This window comes from Salminus brasiliensis, chromosome 12 (assembly GCF_030463535.1).
Source record: "Salminus brasiliensis chromosome 12, fSalBra1.hap2, whole genome shotgun sequence".
Taxonomy (NCBI): domain Eukaryota; kingdom Metazoa; phylum Chordata; class Actinopteri; order Characiformes; family Bryconidae; genus Salminus; species Salminus brasiliensis.
Genome location: NC_132889.1, coordinates 26498601 through 26518912, shown reverse-complemented (window position 1 = coordinate 26518912; position 20312 = coordinate 26498601). Strand labels below are relative to the sequence as shown.

Below are 20312 nucleotides of genomic sequence, written 5' to 3'. Positions count from 1 at the left end.
ACCAGAGGTAGATTATATCTGCCCAATATCAGTTATTTTACTCTTTTACTCAGTCTTGGATATACAGAGTGCATTAAGAAGATTCTTACATGTTGGATAATTGACTTCTAGTGAAATCTGGTGAAAATTCCAGGTTTTTTTATTTTAGGGATATGACAATCCAGTTATTTTGCCTGCTGATCAAATCTGAGTCTCCACACAAAATCTTTGTAAAAGATTTTAATAAATTGCAGTAAAATCTCTTTATTTTTAGTAGCGGTTTATAAAATGAGACATTCTGGACTGCTTGATATAGTTTAGTAGATACTTTTCCTAAAATTGGTGTTTTATAGTGTGTTTAATATCTTATAATCCAGTCTGCCTCCCTACCTGACCATTCAGCTCCCAGCTCCCAGCGCTTTGTGTGTGTGTGTGTGTGTGTGTGTGTGTGTGTGTGTGTGTGTAGTTGTACCCACTCTGGACTGATACCTGTTGTGGTTTGTAAACTACTGATGAGAACTGACTGGTTTATAGTGGGTGAATATGCTGTGATTTAGGTTCTCTATAGCTTGTGTGTTTAAGCATTAAGTGCTGGTATAAAAACGAAAAAAGGTGTGCGGTTCTCCCGCTGGTAAAACAGAGAGTGTTAAATAAAGGTTCAGATATTATGGTCTGTTTTCATGTTCCACTGTTAAATAGCTCCACACTGCAGACTCCAAACTCTTTAATTTACCTTCTGAGAACTTCCACACTGCGGCCGGCTAGGCAGGAATGTCCATTAATGATGCCTTAAAAAAAAGACTCTGAGCTGGACTGGGATTAAAATAGCCGATACCCGATCAATTAAAATATGCCGATCCACTGGATCAGATCAGGTTAGCCCTAATTTTTTAGATTGCAATATATATTGCAGGAAAAAAGATATATACGTGAAGCCCTAATTCAAACATTCATTTAATTGCTGTTGGAGCAAAACCTTGCATCTCCATTTTTTACGTGTTTCATTTTTTTCACATGATCTGAATCTCTCTGTTTTTACACTGTATACACAGATTTTGTGATGAATGGACCAATTAAAAAAATGCTCTAAAATGACTTGGAATAAAGCCTTTTTACTTTAACTTCCGTTCTTCTGTAAAGTTCTGTGTGACAGTGGCAAAAGCATATAAAGGTCATTTAGTTAGAGGTTGAGTTTTTTGTTTGTTCTGTTTTGCTATGATATTTGAATGTAATTACATATCCAAGTTTTTATTTATAGTCACATATTTAATAACACAGTAAATCACATTACTTTCACATTTGCATTCTGTATCAGAGGCCACTAATTAGCATGTAAACCGTGTGCCTTAATTACCACACTTGCCTCAAACCACGCTGAGATGTTAAAGGGGAATTCCACTGATTCTTTAAGATTTCTGCATAATTCAGTGGTTGGGATGTATGCAAAGTCATTCAGAGTGGTTTAACGTAAGATTGCTTTAAAGTGGTTGTGATGGGAACCAGGGGTCTCAATGTCTACAACCCAGATATACCAATTTCATTTACTATAATTTGGTCCCAAGCCACCAGAAAACATATATTGTGCATGCAATGCATTGTATTGCATGTATGCGTTTATTGTATTGTATTTTATATGTATTGGTTCATTCATTCATCTTATCTGCTTCCTCCTGGTCAGGGTTGTGGTAAATCCAGAGCCTATCTGGAATCATTGGGTGCAAGGCTGAAAAACACTCCGGACAGGGCTATGTGCAATAACACACCCTCTATAATGAACAAATGTGTACAATTTATGTCCGTTTAATGTAAAACATTTATCTGATATATCATGTAAAAGCATTAAACTCCTAAGACATCTGGTTCCTATCACCCCAAACCAATGGAAATTTCCTTGAACTAATAGGTAACTTGTTTAAATCTGCACTTCTGACTGTCAGTCTCGCTGTTTATCTATCTGTCCCTTTACCCAGAATCCTTGATTTCCGACGCGTCCCGCCCGTGGCCGGCAGGCTGGTGAACATGACGCGGGAGATCCGGGACGTGACCCGCGACAAAAAGCTCTGGCGGACATTCTTTGTCTCCCCAGGTATCTGCATGCCCCTTTTCCTTTCAGCTCAACAGGACAAGATGCTTCACTCCCCCCTTTCCCCCACTTCAATGATCCCTGTTTTATGGGTCCCACCCAGAGCAGGGGCCAGTGTATCAGAGCTCTGCTGTAGCCTGGACTATTCATGACCTTTAACTGAAGAGTCACAAGCAAACAGGGCTCATCAGTCTGAATTTCAGCCATCTGGCAGGTGTCAGCTCTTAAGCTGAGACATGCAGAGGCGTGTTTTCTCTCATTAGCTGTGCTAATTATCATGAATTATCTTTAGCATATATCGTTGACTTTTTTACGAGGGACTTTTCTGGGAAGAAGCAAAAAGGCTCGCTTTGCCCCCCGGGGAGCCGTGTCAGAAAACGTTTGCAACAATAATTAATCATAAAGTAAAGCCTCTTCAGCGAAAGCCACACAAAGCCGCAGAAGTTAGATCACTGGCATCAGCCCATCACAGACAGGCCCGTCTGCAAAAGGTCAGAGGTTTTTGTGCAGAGTTTTTCTCGAAAAGGCTATCAGCTGCACTCAAGCACTTTCTGAGAAGAGGCCTTGCGCTGGACGCTGTGTCACTGTTATCAGATGTGGCTGCCATTATAGAGACCATAGCAATCACTGGAAGCCAGGAGTTTAACTGTGTCCCATCCTCCAGCGGCCTCTGTCCATTCAACAGTCTGAGATGACCAGCCCCAGTTACCCCAAGCCACCTGTAAAAGCATTCCATTCCTACAGATTGCAATGAGACTCTGGCATCCATGTATCTCTCTCTCTCTCTCTCTCTCTCTCTCTCTCTCTCTCTCTCTCTCTCTCACTCTCTCAAACCGAGTGGTCAGGTTTTCTGCTCTTCTAGTAGCCAACTATTTCTTACCCGTTTAGTGCCAAGCTGAAACCTGCTCATTTTCCCCTCCACAGCCAACAACATCTGCTTCTATGGAGAGTGTTCATACTACTGCTCCACTGAGCATGCTCTGTGTGGAAAGCCTGACCAGATCGAGGGCTCTCTGGCCGCTTTCCTTCCTGACCTCACCCTGGCCAAACGCAAAACCTGGAGGAACCCCTGGAGACGCTCCTACCACAAGCGCAAGAAAGCAGAGTAAGGCCTCTCTTCATGTTTTGCTCCTGTCTTTTTCTTCTCTAGCTTTCATTTTTGTCTTCCTTTTCTTCTTTTGCTTATTTTTCTTTTGACGATCTGTTCCTCATCTTTCTTTTTTCCTTTTTTTCCTCTGGTACCTTTCCTTTTTTTTTTTTTTTACTTTTTTTCGCTTCTCTTTTCCCTCTTCTCTTCTTCGTCTTTCCATCTTCTTCGTCCTCATGCTATCTCAGGTCACCACACACCACCTCACATCTTCATTAAACTCACAGACCGCCTTTATCAGCAAAAACGGAGCCTAGCGCAGCTCCAGGACACTCACTCTCTGGGACGAGACAATGGGCCGTCCTCCACCGAGCCGGCAGTTTTAGCCGGACGGTCCGAGGCCGATCACATCAAACTCCATACAAAACTGCTGACTGAGCCTGGCTGTTTGAAAAGAGAACACGTCCCACTGTTTTCGCTGTTTCACTGCTTTCACTGACTTGTTTGTGAGAGAGAGGGAACGCTCGTCATTCCTCCTATTTATACAAAATGGCTTCTCTTCTGTGCTCACAAGGCGAGGAATCATCCCGAGCGCAAGGCCTGTGTACAGCACCACATATCATAAGTGCTTCATAAGATATGATTATACAGCAGTTGCTGACGTATTTCCATAGGTATGATTAAGGCTTATTCATTGACTGTCATTATCCACCTTCGTGGTTGTTAGAGCCAACAATAGATGACAAAGAGCACTTCTGTGTGGCTATAATAACAGTGTTCAGAATAAAGAGGTAAAAGAGAGCTCTTCTTTTTCGTGCTCAGGTGGGAAGTGGATCCAGACTTCTGTGATGAAGTCAAGCAGACGCCTCCCTATGACCGTGGAACGCGCCTGCTGGATATCATGGATATGACCATCTTTGATTTCCTCATGGGTAAGTTTCACTACCTTTAAAGCCCCAGTCTAGTTCATAAATGTATTTTAATAAAGACATACTGCAGAATAAGCATTTATCAATGTTATATTCAGTATATATATATATATATATATATATATATATATATATAGTAAAGCAGTTAAATGCAGTGTCAGATCGCAGAGTGAATGGCAGCAACAGCACAATGGCAGTGTTAAAAAAAAAAACCTGCATTAGAAGTGTTTCCGGTGTCGTAAAAGACAAAAAAGTGTATTCGCCGCAGTCTGCTTGCTGTAAGCTCTGCACCATTTAAGGTGGAACAGTGGTGTAACTGTCACCACATAGAAGTGTTATACAGAGCAGGTGTCAAAAGGTGTCAAAGGTATTACTCATTACTCAGGTAGAAGTGTAGATACTAGGGTTTAAAAAGACCTCTATAGAAGTTGAAGTATCAACTTAAGCTTTATACTCAAGTAAAAGTGTAAAAGTACTGGTTTTAAAACTACTTAAAGTATAATAGTAAAAGTAATGTAATGAAAACAAAGGCCAAAAGCTTACGCCGCGCCACAGGGGCCTATAGTGCACTACCCCACCTCCCCCAAAAAATTTTTTCTAAAAGCCAAAATGACTATAATGATATATGAAAATGTTAATGTTGAAAAAAGTTTGGGGTGCACTAGGCGACCTGTTTCAGCTGCATATCTGCCCATTGGAAATGAATGCATTTTAGTAATATCAAATATATTAAAAGGTCCATCTATGTGAACTACTGAGCATTAATGTGTTTAATGGAGCGGAACATATGATGAGTAGTTGCATATAAGTATTGTAATGATGCAAAATGTCAAATGTAAATGTGGAGCTTAGATGGGACATTTTGCTTGAGTTCTCTTGAGCCTCTGCCATGGCTACATACATCTGCTTTGTCACACTTTCCGGATGGCGCAATTTATCTGGATAGGTTGTTTTTGGGGGTGTTTTTTTTTTTTGGAAGGATGTAGAGTCAGAATAAAGAAAATGAACCGAAATGAAATAGGACTAATGAGGCTATTCTAAAATGTAAGGAGTAGAAAGTACAGATAATTGTGTGAAAATGTAAGGAGTAGAAGTAAAAAGTCTACAAAATTTCTACTTATGTAAGGTAACAAAGTATTTTTACTTCGTTATTTGACACCTCTGGAGCTTATGTGACAAGATGGTTATATTTCCAGAAGCACGAACGACAAAACAGAACATTTCCATGCCATTTGAGCAAAAAAAAAAAGAGAAACATCGCAGAGCTAAAACTAGAACATGTAATTTAAACAAGCACACAGAACTTAAACGAGCAAGCGTGTGGCCAGTATGACAGGCAAACGTCCGTTATTTAGTTACACACTGCTTGCTGGGGGAAGCAGGTTAGATAAACTAGTGGAATTAAAGCTTAGCAAAGAAGCTGAATCCACAGGGTAAGCTAAATTTACATATCGCTAACTCTGATTGGTTCTGATGTCAGGTGGGCCAACTTTAGTCCCGTCCAATTTAAATCCAACAGAAACTAGTTAATAGAAAAGCTTCTCTACAGAAAAGACCAACCAGGTCTGGAGTACCTGATACTGATATTATTACTGATATTATGCCACACTATTGTATAATTCCATAATTACTTTTCATACTTTACATTTACATCTGAGTGGCCCAATTCTGGTAGTAATGATCTATGGCCTTGTTACATTGCACTCCAACCCTAATCTAACCCTGATCCAGGCAGTGAAAGCCTAGAGGTGCATCTGATTCTTAGAACTAGGGGTGTTGGTGGGGGTAGATCTCCAAGAGCAGGACTGGGCACCACTGATTTACATCAGGTTTAACAAACAAATTAACAACTCACTTTTAATCGGGACAGGCAACATGGACCGTCACCATTATGAGACCTTTGAGAAGTTTGGGAACGAGACGTTCATCATCCATCTGGACAACGGCCGAGGGTGAGCCATCTTCAGCATCCTTTTGACGAGCCATGCAATAAGCCCTCACGAAACGGGCGCGTGTCATATGTTCCTTCATGCCACATTTCTCCATCTGCAAAGTCGTCAGAAACCATGGAAACTGAGGGATCGCTTCAAGAAAAGTGAATATGTACGCTGTCAGGGGAAGGTCAGACTCAAATGCCAGTCATATCTCAGCTGATAATGTATGTACTGCTGAGGCCTGTGCGTAAAAGTCAGCGTGTGGAGATTCATGATGTTGATGAAAGCTGTACGGTGCGAGTGTGAGAGCTTGCACGTGGATTATCGCATATGAACACGGATGGCAATTTTCACAGCACTTAAAATATGCCAAACTACGGACCTAAAAGAGGTCTAGCAGAGAACAAACTATTCAAGAGGTCCTCTGGGGCAGAATTTGACTCATTTGTCCACTGAGGAGTGACTGCTCAGAAAGTAGGACACACTACTACAGTGCTTCTACAGCAATTTGGGGTTCACTGCTGTTCTCAAATGCAAGGAGGCAATGCTCAAGGGTATTGGATCTGCCTACTTTAGAGCCTGGCACCAGATCTGAACTAGCAGTGCTTTGATTTCTAGGTGTAGGGCCAGGCTTATAAGACAAAGCCAAATTCTAAGCCTGGCTATTGAAGCTCTGTGGGTGGGCACTTAATCAAGTGTAAATCCTGCGAATCGGTTTATGATGTTTTTTAACCACACACTACAAATGGGTTTTTTTTCCAGCGTCCAATCAGAATTTAGTGGGAATTTAAAATGTGCATTTAATTCGTTTTTGGGTTGTTGTTTTTTTGGAAACCCACTCCACTCTTTTTTCATTATTCTGCTCAGCTACAGATTCTCATTGGTCCCTGTTTTCATTAGGTAGCTAACATTTACTTCACCTTGAGTTCACATCTCTCTCTCTTCTCGCACCACATACAGTCTTTCTTTGTCTCTCTCTCTTCCAAAGCTGTAGACTGCCTTTCTGTCTTTAGGTTTTCAGTATGATGCAGTTCATGTGTATGTTTTTGAGGCCTTGTTTATAGTCTTATTTCAGTTTGGGGGGTTGGTAGACATTCCAGATACCAAAATATTCTGAAAAAAAGACTTTTCATAAAATGTTCAAAATGTGTACTCAGCATCATCAGAGATCATCTTAGACATATTAAGCCACAACCAAATTAATGTTCCCACCATAATTCCTTGCACCTCAGCTACGTCTGCTTACTAATGACTGTCTCTTGTACTGTATACGGCAATGGGCCTGTGTAGGCCTCACCCACCAAGTCTGAGCTGTCTGAATCTTTCACATCCCACAGGTTTGGAAAACACTCACATGACGAAATGTCCATCCTGGTGCCTTTGAGCCAGTGCTGCAGGTAAGACTCCTCGTCTCATTCTTTTGCTTCTGTGTGCATATTCACAATGTTCCTCTTACCCCAAATGCAACCAATCAGCTAAGACATGTTTGGTGTCCAGACGTCTTTAGTTTTACATTATATGTGGACAAAACTATTAGGACACCTGCTCATTCGTTGTTCATTCATCCGAAATCAAGGGTTTGAAAAAAGAGTTTATCCTGCTTTGATTGGAGTTAATGTATCTACTGTCCAGATTTTGAAGCATTGATGTGAGGTTTTGATTGCATTCAGCAACACAAGCGCTAGTGAGGTCAGGTCACCCCACCTCATCCCCAACTCCTCGACTCAGGCCAAAGGTTCTGGGTGGAGTATCCTCATTGCAGAGAACACAGTTCTACTGCTCCACAGCTCAAACTTTATACCCCTCTAGCCCATGCCTGGCTCCTGACTCCTATTCTATTTGCCCATACGTCTCTACAGGAACTAGACAAGCTCTCTGTGTTTGTGCATTTGCACATCTGTGTCAGCAAAGGGTGCAACTTAAAGTAGCTAAATTCTCTTCATATGTCTTTTTTGTTTCCCACCCTTTCTTTTTTCCCTTGCTCTTCACTCTGCCTCTCTACCTTTCTCACTCAATCTTCTCCTCTCCTTCCCTCTTCACTTCTTCAGGGTGAGAAGGTCCACCTACCTGCGGCTGCAGCTGCTGGCTAAGGAGGAATACCAGCTGAGCTCTCTGATGGAGGAGTCTCTCCTGCGGGACCGCCTCGCCCCCATCCTCATCAAGCCACACCTGCAGGCTCTGGACCGCCGCCTGCGCCTGGCCCTCAACGTTCTTGCCGAGTGCGTGGAAAAGGAGGGCTACTCCGCCGTGGTGGAAGACGACCTGGAGCCCCAGCCGGCAGCTGCCCCCCTGCTCCATCAGGCCTCCAGGGCCAGGTAGTAGGGGCTCCGGAAACCGGGAGGCACAGAGCCCCGCTCCCCTGAACTCCCCCCCCTCCCTCCCACACCCACAGTCTCGGCCTTGCCGGGACACGCCCTGCCATGAGCCTCAGGCTCATGCTCGAGCCGCAGCTTTGAATTCAGTGAATTCCGAGACTCTCCACAAACGCCTCCGACTCCAACTGCCCCGCATACGTGTCCATGTGTAGTGCTTTTTTTGAAAGAGGCTTTAGACCAGCGGAATTACGGAAAAGAGGTCCACTTACTTTCTCCTTTGATGGTATCCATGAGTACCTGGAACTGTATTAATTGTTTGTTTTTATGTTTTTTTTTTGTTTATTTGTTTTTTTGAAGTCTTTAAAGTCCAATGCTTGCATTTTGTATCTGTGACAAAGCCTGCAGGACTCACGGTTTTGCCACATCCTGCTTTTGTTCCAGAGTGGGTCATTCCGAAATAATTTATTCATTCTTGCCTATTTATGGTTCAGAGTTATTTCAGTATACTGAGGAACGTTGAGGGCACAGCTCACTGGAAACAATGGCAGTTGAAATTTGCATGTTTAAATGTGGCCAATGGTTGCAAACGAAGGGAATGTAACATGGATGCCGTGGCTATCTTTAAGCGCAAAAGTGTAAATTCAAAGTGCCATTTTTTTAAGTGCTGATGTGCCGGTGGGATAGAGAGACATTAGATAGCGGGAGAATGCGGAGTGTGGTCCAGTTAACACAAGACTTATACATACTTCTGCGGCTACTGTTTGTTTTGTATGTAGCCGACTGCTGCCGTTGCTCTGTGTGAGATCTTTTTTGCATAAGGGCATATTGAAGCTTTAAGAGGAGTACTGCAGTGCGGTACTTCTCCTGCGAAGACTCTTACCCAACTCTCCGAGCCTGACCTGATTTGCTTTTCCTGGCCTCCGGTTGCTTTCGGCACCTTTCACAGACTTTTTCCGTAAATTGGATATTGTGCAATACAACATCGAGAGGTTCTTTCTTTTTTTTATTTCTTTTTTTTCCCCATGATGCGAGCTCATCTTTCATTTCGGTTTATTCAGCAGCAGAGTGCGCACGTCATTTGATGTTATTCAGAAGGTTACTCTTGGTAGGAGGAGTGGAGAATGACTCTGATTGGTGTTTTTGTTTAAGCAGCCTGGGCTCTGCCTGCCGTCTGCGACCCCATGCTGAACGCACCTGTTCTCCCGGCGCGGGTAGCGTCACCGCTTCCGCACACGCAAGCGCAAGCACTTCTCCACTAACACAGGGGGCTATCTGATCACTGATCTGCCTCAGCGGGGGCACTCTCGCTGCCTATGCTGCGATTGCAGATAACAAATCAAGGACGGTATATAGTTTGACTGACGGAAACACTACAACAGCTGACCCCTGAAACTGCAACGCAGGCCAGTTCCTTTAGCATCCATTGTTTCGTCTGCACTTCAGTGTCTCTCCTGGGTTCACTCTGCCATTTAGAAATTATTAAGCAGAAAGACACAGTTCTGCCCCACTGTATATAAAGCCTTTGTGAGTTTTCGGTTTTTTGGTTTTTTTTTTTTGTACGATAAAGCAAAAGGCCTGTTCGCTACAGTTGTTACTGGAAATTACTGGAATATTTTTTAAATACTGAAGAACTTGTGTCCTAGTTATTGCAGTAATTTCACTCCAAGGCTCATTTTTACTACCATGTGTAACTGCACATTTTACACGAGCCGAAACCGTCTCAGCATCTCCAGTTCCCAGTGGTCTTCTTCATCTTCTCAACTACGGCCAAAAAAGGCAAGTGAGTGCCTTTACCATTTCCACAGGAGCAGCTGACTCTTGCTGACCCACGCCAACTTTTCATTGAAAGCATCAAGCTATTGCAAGACACTCAGTGCACTTGCGTGTTCTGTTTGCAAGCTTCACTTTATAATTTATTTAAGTCTAAGGACGATGCATTCGTGCAAAACTGTAAACTCTGCGTTGTTTTTTGCACTCTTCACGCGCTTCATGAAGTCCCCGTTTCTGAGTAGCATCCGAACTGTATCAAAACCAGTATGATTTGACCATCGAGTTGCGCCGGCACGAAATGAAAAGCTGGCGCGTGTGTATGTGTGTGTTTCCGTGTTAACTCAGTGCCTGTGCAATGCTAGAGATACTTGAATGTTTCGGGATTCGTCACAAACGGACATGCGAAGCCCCCCCCTCGTGTTCTGGACTTTGATCCGGACCCTCCCAAAGCCAGAGGTGGGGTATCGTGGTGGAGTTTCTCAGCAGGGAGAAGGAACAATCACGCTGGGCTTTTGGAGGCCAGTCGGGCTGGAATATCTCCCTGCTCTTTCATTGTGTATGTGTACATATCTATAAATACTGTACGTAGGATCCAAGAGGCTGCTGTCAACAGCCAAAATGCTTCTGTTTTCTCTCTCTCTCTCTCTCTCTCTCTTATGCATTGTTACTGTGACAACTTGTTTGCAAAATGATAAAAGTGTGCAATAAATGAAGCGAAGCTGTTGTTGAACTTTTTTGTGAGTGTGCAGTACAGCAGCAGAGACCAGAACTACCTCTGCAGTTCCTTGCCAAGCTGTTGATTGTCCGTAAAAGGAACTGTCGGAATTGCACCGAATGTAGTGTTAGCCAGGACATGTCTGGTGTCTAATTTATGCTTCTTCGGTTTTGCACTGAAATTGTGACGCTAGCTAAGAAGTAGCGGAAGCTAATGTATAGACTGGTTTCTGACACTGCATGAAAGTCTTTCGCTGATGGCTCAACAGCTTTGAAGGAACTTGTGAAGGGTGTTTGATGGTTTGGGCATATATTTAGCCTTATATGTGGGGTATAAGCTTGCTTGTTAGCAACAGTAGCTTTGTACTTCCAATCATTTTTAATAATCTGATACTGATACTGATCTGATACTACTTCTATTAGGCCGACTCACCTAGGCCTGATACAAATGTACTGAGGAAAGTAAATAGCCTGACTGCCTTCGGAGACTGTAAGTCCAGAAGTGCACATCATGTTCATTCTGATGTGCCCTACCTTTTGACCCCTGCTGCTTCCAAACCCAGCGAGAGTGCTCTCTGACCATGAGGTTCAGCAAGGTTAAACAGAGGCGTACACTCTATATATTCAGAGCCATGAGGTGTCTGATCCAAAATCATTTCCTAATGCGCTAATCCTTAAACCCCTCCATCACTTTCTCTCTCTCTCTCTCTCTCTCTCTCTCTCTCTCTCTCTCACTCACACACACCTCTGCTGCTTTATCCTCTGCTCAGAATGGAGTTTGTCTTTCAGCTGACTACCAGCAGAGACAACAGTATCACTGTGACCTTAACTGGAAAAGGGATGTATCGGAGCAAAATTGCTAATGCAGGATTGCACCCTTCAGTCGGTCGTACAGCTGTAGCAAAACCCTTGGTCTAGAACCTGAACATGATGTGGAGGCTCTGTAACCTCTAAAAGGGTTCTTCACACAAGCACATCCCCCGATGAACCACCCATTGACAAGTAAGTGTACACTTCACCTGCTGCTAGATCCAGCCCCGGTCCCACTTGCACTACATTGTTTTGGCCACCAGGTGGCTGACCACAACTCTTCAATGAATTCCTGCTCTGGGAAGAGTAGCTAACAACATCTGGATTTCCTGTGGCTCATTTCTTAAAGCATGTTTGCCACAAGCAGTTCTAGATGCTCTAAGTGCCTCCGTCTGGCTTGATGGTGAAGAGAACGTTTCCCATGAGTGAGATCTGTCTTATGTAACTCCTCATTTGATTGATTAGACCTGAAATGTCATCTACCGTCTCCAGGCAACAGTGCACCTGGACAGGTTGAGGCAAGAGTCGCACTGTACACAAAGCAGAGACCTGTGGGAGCTCTTTCGGTCCTTGAATATAAAAAAGCAGGATCTGTTTCTTCAGGATCTTGTCTGCTTTTCTGAAGTTAAGGCACCTCAAGCTCCTCTTGACCTGACTGCATTGTTGATGATAGATGAAATATGAAACTGTCGAGGTGGATGTCTGTATATAGCAGTAGGACCCTCTACCTTCTGTGTGTTCGGTGTATAATTAGTACATGCACATGTAGTATATTTGCTTCTGTACATTTAGGCTATTGGTACTGTCCTCCTGCAGAGGTATTACCTGAGCCTCACCACAAGCTTTTCAACCAATGAATGTCCTGACATCTTGTGCAAATGACAAATTAACCCTGACTTGACTTCAATTTTTTTCATTTATGGTCAGTCCACCTGTGAATAGGCATGCTACAAGCTCAAACATGCGTAAAGCAACATTACACAGCAATTGTGCCTTTAAAAATAGCATCCAGTGGAGGAAGAACTGAGTAACACCGAAAAATCTGAGATCTATTTGTAAAAAATCCTTCTTTCACTTCAGACGACGGTTCTGTGTCTCTTAGCTTGTCCAGAAATGCATGTTTATACCTAGATGTCCTTATGAGGACAATTTGTATTACACTCCACAACTGTAGGGGGAGCTCAGAAGCAAAAAAAAATTAAAATTTTTGCATAATGCTACTTTAAAGCAATAGCTTGGCCAACGATCAAATGAATCATCTCTGCTATTATATGTATTATGAAGATTATTTGAGAAGGTGCCAACCTTTCCCAAACTATCAGGCACCAGGTAATATGTTCAAATCCAGCAATGTCTGGTACACTATATGGACAAAAATATTGGAACACCTACACATTACACCTACCAGAGTTTTAATGACATCCCATTCTAAATCCATAGGCATTAATATGGAATTGGTCCCCTCTTTGCAGCTGCTCACAGTTGACTCACAGAACTGACTTGTTGCTGCAACGCTGTCATCCTATCACAGTACCACGAGGGGATTCAGTCTTTCACAAGTGTTTGTAAAGGCTCATCTCTTAAGCATCGGTAGGGGCTTGATTTTATACACCTGTGCCAATGAGACTGAATGAAACCTGAATTCAATGATTAAGAGGTGTGTCCCAATATTTCTGTCCATATAGTGCATCACCACTAGGTGAGTCAACTAGGCCTGATAAAATGTACTGAAGAAAGTAAATAGCCTGACTGCCTTCAGAGATCATGAATCCAGACGTGTGCATCATGTTCATATTGATGTGCCCTACCTCTTGACCCCTGCTGCTTCCAAACCCGGCGAGAGTGCTCATTGACCATGAGGTTCAGCAAGGTTAAACAGAGGCGTACACTCTATATATTCAGAGTCTGATATCAATTAATGTCCTAAACCCCTTAGGGACTGAATGAATCGCCTGAATTCAATGATAAAGAGGTGTGTCCCAAAACTTTTGTCCAAATAGTTTATCACCACTATTGTGAGTAATTCTAAATCTGTTTGTTTTTGTTTTTTTCTAGCATTTCACACCAAACAACTGGATGGGTTCATTTTAACATTCTGATTAAAAGATGTGTCCCAATACTTTTGTCTACATGGTCTATCATGTATTTTCATTTCTGTTAAAACCCATTATACTGAAACTAAGTACTGCAGAACGCCCCAACTTGACCAATCTGCATCTCATTCGTAAGGTTCGCAGCGAGAAGGCCCTGCTTTCTCCAGATGACAAATGTTTCACTTCCTTCCACCGCATATGAATTCACTTAGGAATCTGAAGTTAATTTGCAGGCGAGTGGGTGGCGATGCAAAACATTAACAACACATATGTTAGAATTCCAAATTGCCTGCTTAATTCTACGGTGTTGTTTGGTTATCGGATTTGAGGAGTGCATGCTGTGACAATGATAAATTAAAGCATAAACAGGCCATGCATATTCATGAGGGAAACAGGTGGCGTGATTGTGTAGTTTTTGATTAATATTATTTATGAGGCATATTTACATGTTAACAGCTAAAGGGGCTGCGAGCTAGTGAATATTGACACCTAGAGATGGTGTATGATAATGGAAGATGCACATTAAGGCTGGAAGTGGTGTGTATGTACTTACAGAATGAACACGTCAGCATTCATTAAACATGATGCATGCTATCCTACGCTTCCTTTACTGACCTATTGACATCAGATAAATACGCTTGCAGATCAGGTGAAAAAAAACACTTCCAGTCACGACACTGACATTTCATAGGCTGGGTAATAAGCTGTAGAGTTTTGTGAACAGTTTATGTTTGCCTACACATTTCCTATAAATGTTTTACTTTACCTAAGAGACAACTTTTTTAATGAAGGTGAGATCTTGTGGGGGTGGGTGGAGGGTAGGTGGTGTTCTGCAGAATCTACAGCAGTTAATAAATCTATCTCTGGATTGTTTTGCCTAATTATGGCTCTCTTGCCCAGCTGGAAAAGTTTGGTTAGTAGATGGTACATCATGTTCACTCTGATGAGGCCCACCTCTTGACCCCTGCAGCTTCCAAGCCCAGCGAGAGTGCTCTCTGACCATGAGGTTCTGCAAGGTTAAACATATTCAGAGTCTGGTGCAAAATCAGGTCCTAATACACTAACCTCTTGGGACTGAATGAACTGCCTGAATTCAATGATTAATAGGTGTGTCCCAAAACTTTTGTCCATGTAATGTATCACCACCACAGTGAGTAAGTCTGGCATATTTCAGAAAGTAATGCAAGTTCATTGCTTAAACTTTTTTGTTTATTTTCAGTGTAAATTCAGATAATTTAGAAAACGTTTGGAAAATGTTTGCATGACATTCCTTAAATATGATTGTATTAAATGTTTTCATTAAATGTTTTTTTGATTGTACTGTATATTATTCATGGCATTTTTTTAATTTTGCAAAGCCACTCAAGATGTTTCCATAATGTTCGTTTTTGTCAAGAATCGTTCTGATGTAAACCACACACCTGCTTTCAGGACGTTCCTGGATCATCATTTCTGTAACGTTTCAGGCTCACCTTCCTGGAACCTTTTAAGAACACTGCTGATGGATGGAAGTCCATGATGAAAGCTGAAAGATTATTTGAGACCATCCCAAATTGAGTGAAATGATCACAGACAGGAGGCCAGAAAGCAAGAGCATGATCTTCCACAAATAGCTTGTGGTTGAAATGCAGCAGTGGGCTGAATAGAGCGCAGTAACAACTTACTGAGTACCTGCTTTTACCAGAGAAAAGAGAATGCAATGTTTGCGGTGGGCCAAACGAACCAAAATATATATATATAATAAATAATAAAATTATAAAAATAATAAATAAATAATGCAAATGAAAAAGGTTCATTTTTAAAATGTAAAAAAACGACATTTCTATTATTATATAATTTTTGTTTAAGAACATATATATATAAATTATAAATATATATATATATATATGCTAAAATATTTTTTAACAAAAAATATGAACAAAATCTCACATTAAAAACATTGCGCTTCTTCTGTAAATTTATTTTTGGGAAAATCTGTATCTTCACTAACTGCTTGCTTTGACTTTGAAGGTTTGGCTCCTGATACACAGACGGCATGTTTGGCTACCTGGCAGACTTGCTGCGTAAAACCCGAATATATACCGAAGTAAACATACAGGGATCACGTAACATCAATTAGACACAGGAGGGAGAGCTGCGCCCACACGATGGCGCTAGAAGCTCACTCTTCGCTGCTTGACACGGTCCCCACCTGAGTCCACACCTCTACGGTTTAAATGCTGAGACGATACAAACCAGGAGATGAACCACGCTCAGAAATGGCTGCCAGTCTCCTTATAATCTATAATCTGCAGACCGAACACGTGACTGGAAGTGAGCGGAAGACGCTAGCGAGGGATTTGCAGAGGCGAGATTCAGACCGTGGAAATCCCTCCGAGCGCCCTGCTGTGGTCAGTTCACCCTCACCGCCACTAGATGGCGCAGTGAGTGTGTTATTCGACCCTGCCCATGTAAACACGGAGCTTTATCTACCACCTCTGAATGACCCACGGCTCGACCATTAGCGATACACATCATACAAACATAGCTAATATATAATGATAATAATACGAGCTTGTGTTTATAATAGTTATAATTATCTAATATAGATAATATTCGCCTTCCTAAATTAGCTAACTAGCTTGCTACGCCTCGTTCCCAGAGTCTGTCCCCGTTTCTGTCCGTTTTTTACGGGGCTTTAAGGTCGACGGCAGCAGGGAAGAGGACAAACACGCAGTTCTCGGAGCTCGAGAAGTGCTCGGAAAACGGGGCAGCGTTCTCCCTTCCCTGCCGGTCCCATTTTCATGCATGTCCGCGTCTGTAACCTTTCCGGTTCTTTATTAGTATTTCATCTCCTCTGCTAACAGCCTTCTCTGGCCGCTGACCACCGTCCTAGCTCGTCTCCATGGCAACAGTGAGCATCCTCCCCCCGCTTACACACACACACACACACACACGAACATACACACACACCGTACCTTTCCTCTTCGGTGATCGCGTATGCCAGTCAGAGCGGGTGACCCCAGCTAACCCCTCTTTTTTGCGTAAAAACCCCCGCAAGGTCGCGCTGCTCATTACCCCACCCGTCTCCCTTTATCCGGGCACCTACGAGCTGAGCGAGGGGAAAACAACAACATGGGGGGAGCCGTTTTTAATCGCTGCGCGCTCACTTCTCTGCTGCATCCCGAGCACACACACACACACACAGTATGTCGAGAAGCGTTCACAAGACCACCTACACCATCCGACCTCTCCACTGCAGTGATGTTTCTTTGTGAAACGCGGTGGAGAGCTCGAGCTGACTGCTGTAGGACGCTATCTAGCACTAACTGCTTAAAGGTGCCAAAGTATCCATTTAAGCAGTGATTATAAATAGTAGCTAAGTATGTGACTTGGCGTGAAAAATGGGGTGAAAATGCTCAGGCGCTGTTCTACACATCTATTAAAAGCCCAGTTATTTTGCATCAGAATGAAGCACGTTAATTAGCTAAAAAAAAAAAAAAGATGAGCCCTGATTTTATTGGCTGCTTTACAGCACCGACATGGCCCACAGCCGCCTAGCCAGGTCCTCTCAGGGCCCTGTCGGCAGGGGTAAGCGGTTAGCTAGCTGAAGAGGTTGTATCAAGGTCCGTTACGGTTAGCTTTTAGCCTAGCACATGGCTAGTGCAGATACCTGCAGCAGCTCTTGCTGTGTTTGGCCCTTCTCCAAACGTGCTTCACGTGGTTGGCAATCAGGGGGCTTTAGTCTGGGGGCTTTTGTAAGAGGAAACAACAGCATTGAAGGTTTATGCTCCCTGCTGAAAAAAAGACAGTTTGGCCAGAAGGTTAAGCTGGTTGATTTGCTTAGCTCTTGACCAGCATAGGGCATAAACCAAGCTAAACAACCAGTATGTATGACCATGCTGATTGACTAGCTGGTTCACCAGCAAGACCAACGTGACCAAGCTGGTGGATTAGCTTGACCAGCATCACCAAAATCAAATGCAGCGGACACTACGCTGGTCGAGAGCTGCTTAACCAGCTTGTTTACCAGCATAGCGCTTGAGCTGGATTTTTGTGTGTTTGTGGCTTCCATGTACCAAAATCTATTCAGCTTTGCCAAGGAAACCCAGTTCTCCATTGTAGGGCACCTGTAAGCTTTATTTACTACGGTAGCCTCTCTGAAACAGCAGAACGGCCTTAAAGGTTAATGTTCACATCTGAAAATTGGTCCAAATGAATGTATTGTAGACCACAGTGTTCATGGGTTGCTGCTAAATAACTTAAATACAGCCAACTGAAAATACAGCTATTAGCATTTTCTTTATTGATGGGGCCCAACTCGGAAAGTCCGGGCTCATCTACAAATCCGGGTGTCCCATCAGTAGATGAGATCAGTAGGCTTTGTGATGCCGTTTATAGGCTTTCATCTCATAAATACGAGTTATACGAGTTACGGCTCATCTTCTAGTCGTATAAATAAATATTGTTATTGACATCAATTGTTATCGTATGTGTCTTTGTTATTGAACAATCATATTAGTAATAGGTTGTTTTTTAGTAAGTTAATGTCAGAAAAATTATTCAGTGTTGATAATGACCCAATTTTGTATCTCGCAGTTCCTCAGCCTGTGGATGGATATTCAGAATTTCTTCAAGAGAGGCGGCAGCTCAGCTGAAGGACAGGTGAGTAGATTTCGTCAGTTCAAACGAAAAATTCAGAGGCAGGGAGAAGATAAAAAGAAGCTGAAGGAGCAGGTCTGATCGGGTACCAGACTATAGTCTAAGTATTTGAAAGACCTTTGAGGACCTACAGCCTGAAACCACTGCTTATCTGATGTCACAGGTACAAACTCACCTACATTTCTCTGCCTAGAACATCTCATTTGTCTTATACTGTTATGTGAAAAACAAAATATACCCTCTTTGAATTCTGTAGATTTACGGATCAGGACATGAAAGACATGAAAAACATATACCAGGTTCTTCGCAGGTCTTAAAATGAGGTAAACACAACCTTAGTTGAACAGCACTTTGGCCCACTCTTCCTTACAGAGCTGCTTCGGTTCATTGAGGGTCATGAGCATTCTTTTTTGCACACCTCTCTTAAGGTCTCGCCACAGCTTTTCAGTCAGGCTGAGGTCTGGACTTTGACTGGGCCATCCCAACACCTTACTTCTTTTCTTTTTTAGCCATTCTGTTGTATATTGGCTAGTGTGCTTGGGATCATTGTCCTGATGCATGACCCAATTCCAGCCAAGCTTTAGCTGTTAAATAGCAGCTAAAGCATATTTAACTCTAAATGGGTATAAATTGGTATACAGAGGAGTTAATGATCAACTCAATGACTGCAAGCTGCCCAGTTTCTTTGGCTGCAAATGTACCCCTCCACCACCTTGCTTGACAGTTGTTATGGGGTGTTTGTGCTAATATATTGTGTTTGGTTTTCACCAAACATGGCACTGTGCAGTGTGGCCAAAAATCTTTACTTTGGTCTCGTCTGTACAAAGGACATTGTTCCAGACGTCTTGTGGTTTGCTCAGACGCATCTTTGCGAACTTTAGCTGTACTGTTATGTTCTTTTTAGAAAGAAGAGGCTTTATTCTGGCAACCCTTCTACAAACCAAGCCTCTACAACCTCTACAAGCCATTCCAAACAAGCCAGTTGAATATTTAACATGCAAACTGAGGCCTGTAGAGTCTGAGATGTAGCCATTGGTGTTTTTTTTTGCAATTTCTCAGAGCTTAACGGAACTGTCTTAAATGTTTTCCACTTGTGAATAATCTTTCTCACTGTAGTGAAATGATTGTTTGGAAGCAGCCTTATAACCCTTTCCAGATTGATGGACAGCATCAATTGCTTCTCTAAGATCATTGCTGATGTCTTTCTATCCATGGCATTGTGTTAACATGCCGGTAAATGCTCCACACTAGGCCACACAAGCAAACTGCCAAAACATCTGCTTTTATAGAGACTGCTAACATAACTTTTTAAAACCTTTTTTACTTGTGTGCTTTGGGTCATTGTCGTGTTGCATTACCCAATGTCTCTTCAGCTTGAGGTCATGAGTATGAATGGTTCATTTTTTTTAAACAGTGAGAGTGGCCAGTAAAATAAGAAAAATGAAAATGTTGAACTAGCAGATCTGATCAAGTACCAGTTCATATATAGTCTATGTATTTCATTAACATTACATATCTCCGCCTCTTCAGCCGACTGCAATTCAGCCCTGCCCACTTATAATGCAGTTCAGCATTCTGAATGTTTTAGCTCTGAGTGCTTTTTTAATGAAGCACTTTAGGTCATTGTCCTGTTGCATTACCCAACTTCTCTTCAGCTTGAGGTCTGCCTTCCTTACATTCTCCTGTTAAAACCATGAGGCTCCCTCCACCGTGCTTCACAGTTGCGCTCAGCTTGGTGTTGGTGTGCAGTGATTTTTTTTCTCCAAACATAGCATTCTGCATTTGTTCTCATCTGTCCATGGAACATTTTCTCGGAAGCATTGTCAAACATCCAGATGGTTTTGGTCAAATTTGAGATGGATCGCATTCATTCGACCGCTAGATGTGGGCTGTTGTTCACCAAACAGAATCTGCAGCATTGGTTCCACTAAGAGGGCTCTTGATTACATTGCAGTAT

General features: G+C 42.6%; 1 protein-coding gene across 1 annotated transcript in view; it reads left to right on the top strand.

The window, feature by feature from the left end:
• The window catches only part of fam20ca (FAM20C golgi associated secretory pathway kinase a), a 69654-nt gene extending 58844 nt beyond the window's left edge, over positions 1-10810 (top strand). Inside the window, exons 5-10 of the mRNA XM_072694139.1 lie at positions 1950-2065; positions 2987-3167; positions 3972-4081; positions 5949-6030; positions 7350-7409; positions 8061-10810. Of these exons, the coding sequence (XP_072550240.1) occupies positions 1950-2065; positions 2987-3167; positions 3972-4081; positions 5949-6030; positions 7350-7409; positions 8061-8331 (820 nt within the window). The 3' untranslated portion in view covers positions 8332-10810. The remainder of the gene's footprint in view (positions 1-1949; positions 2066-2986; positions 3168-3971; positions 4082-5948; positions 6031-7349; positions 7410-8060) is intronic.
• The last annotated feature ends 9502 nt before the right edge of the window (positions 10811-20312 follow it).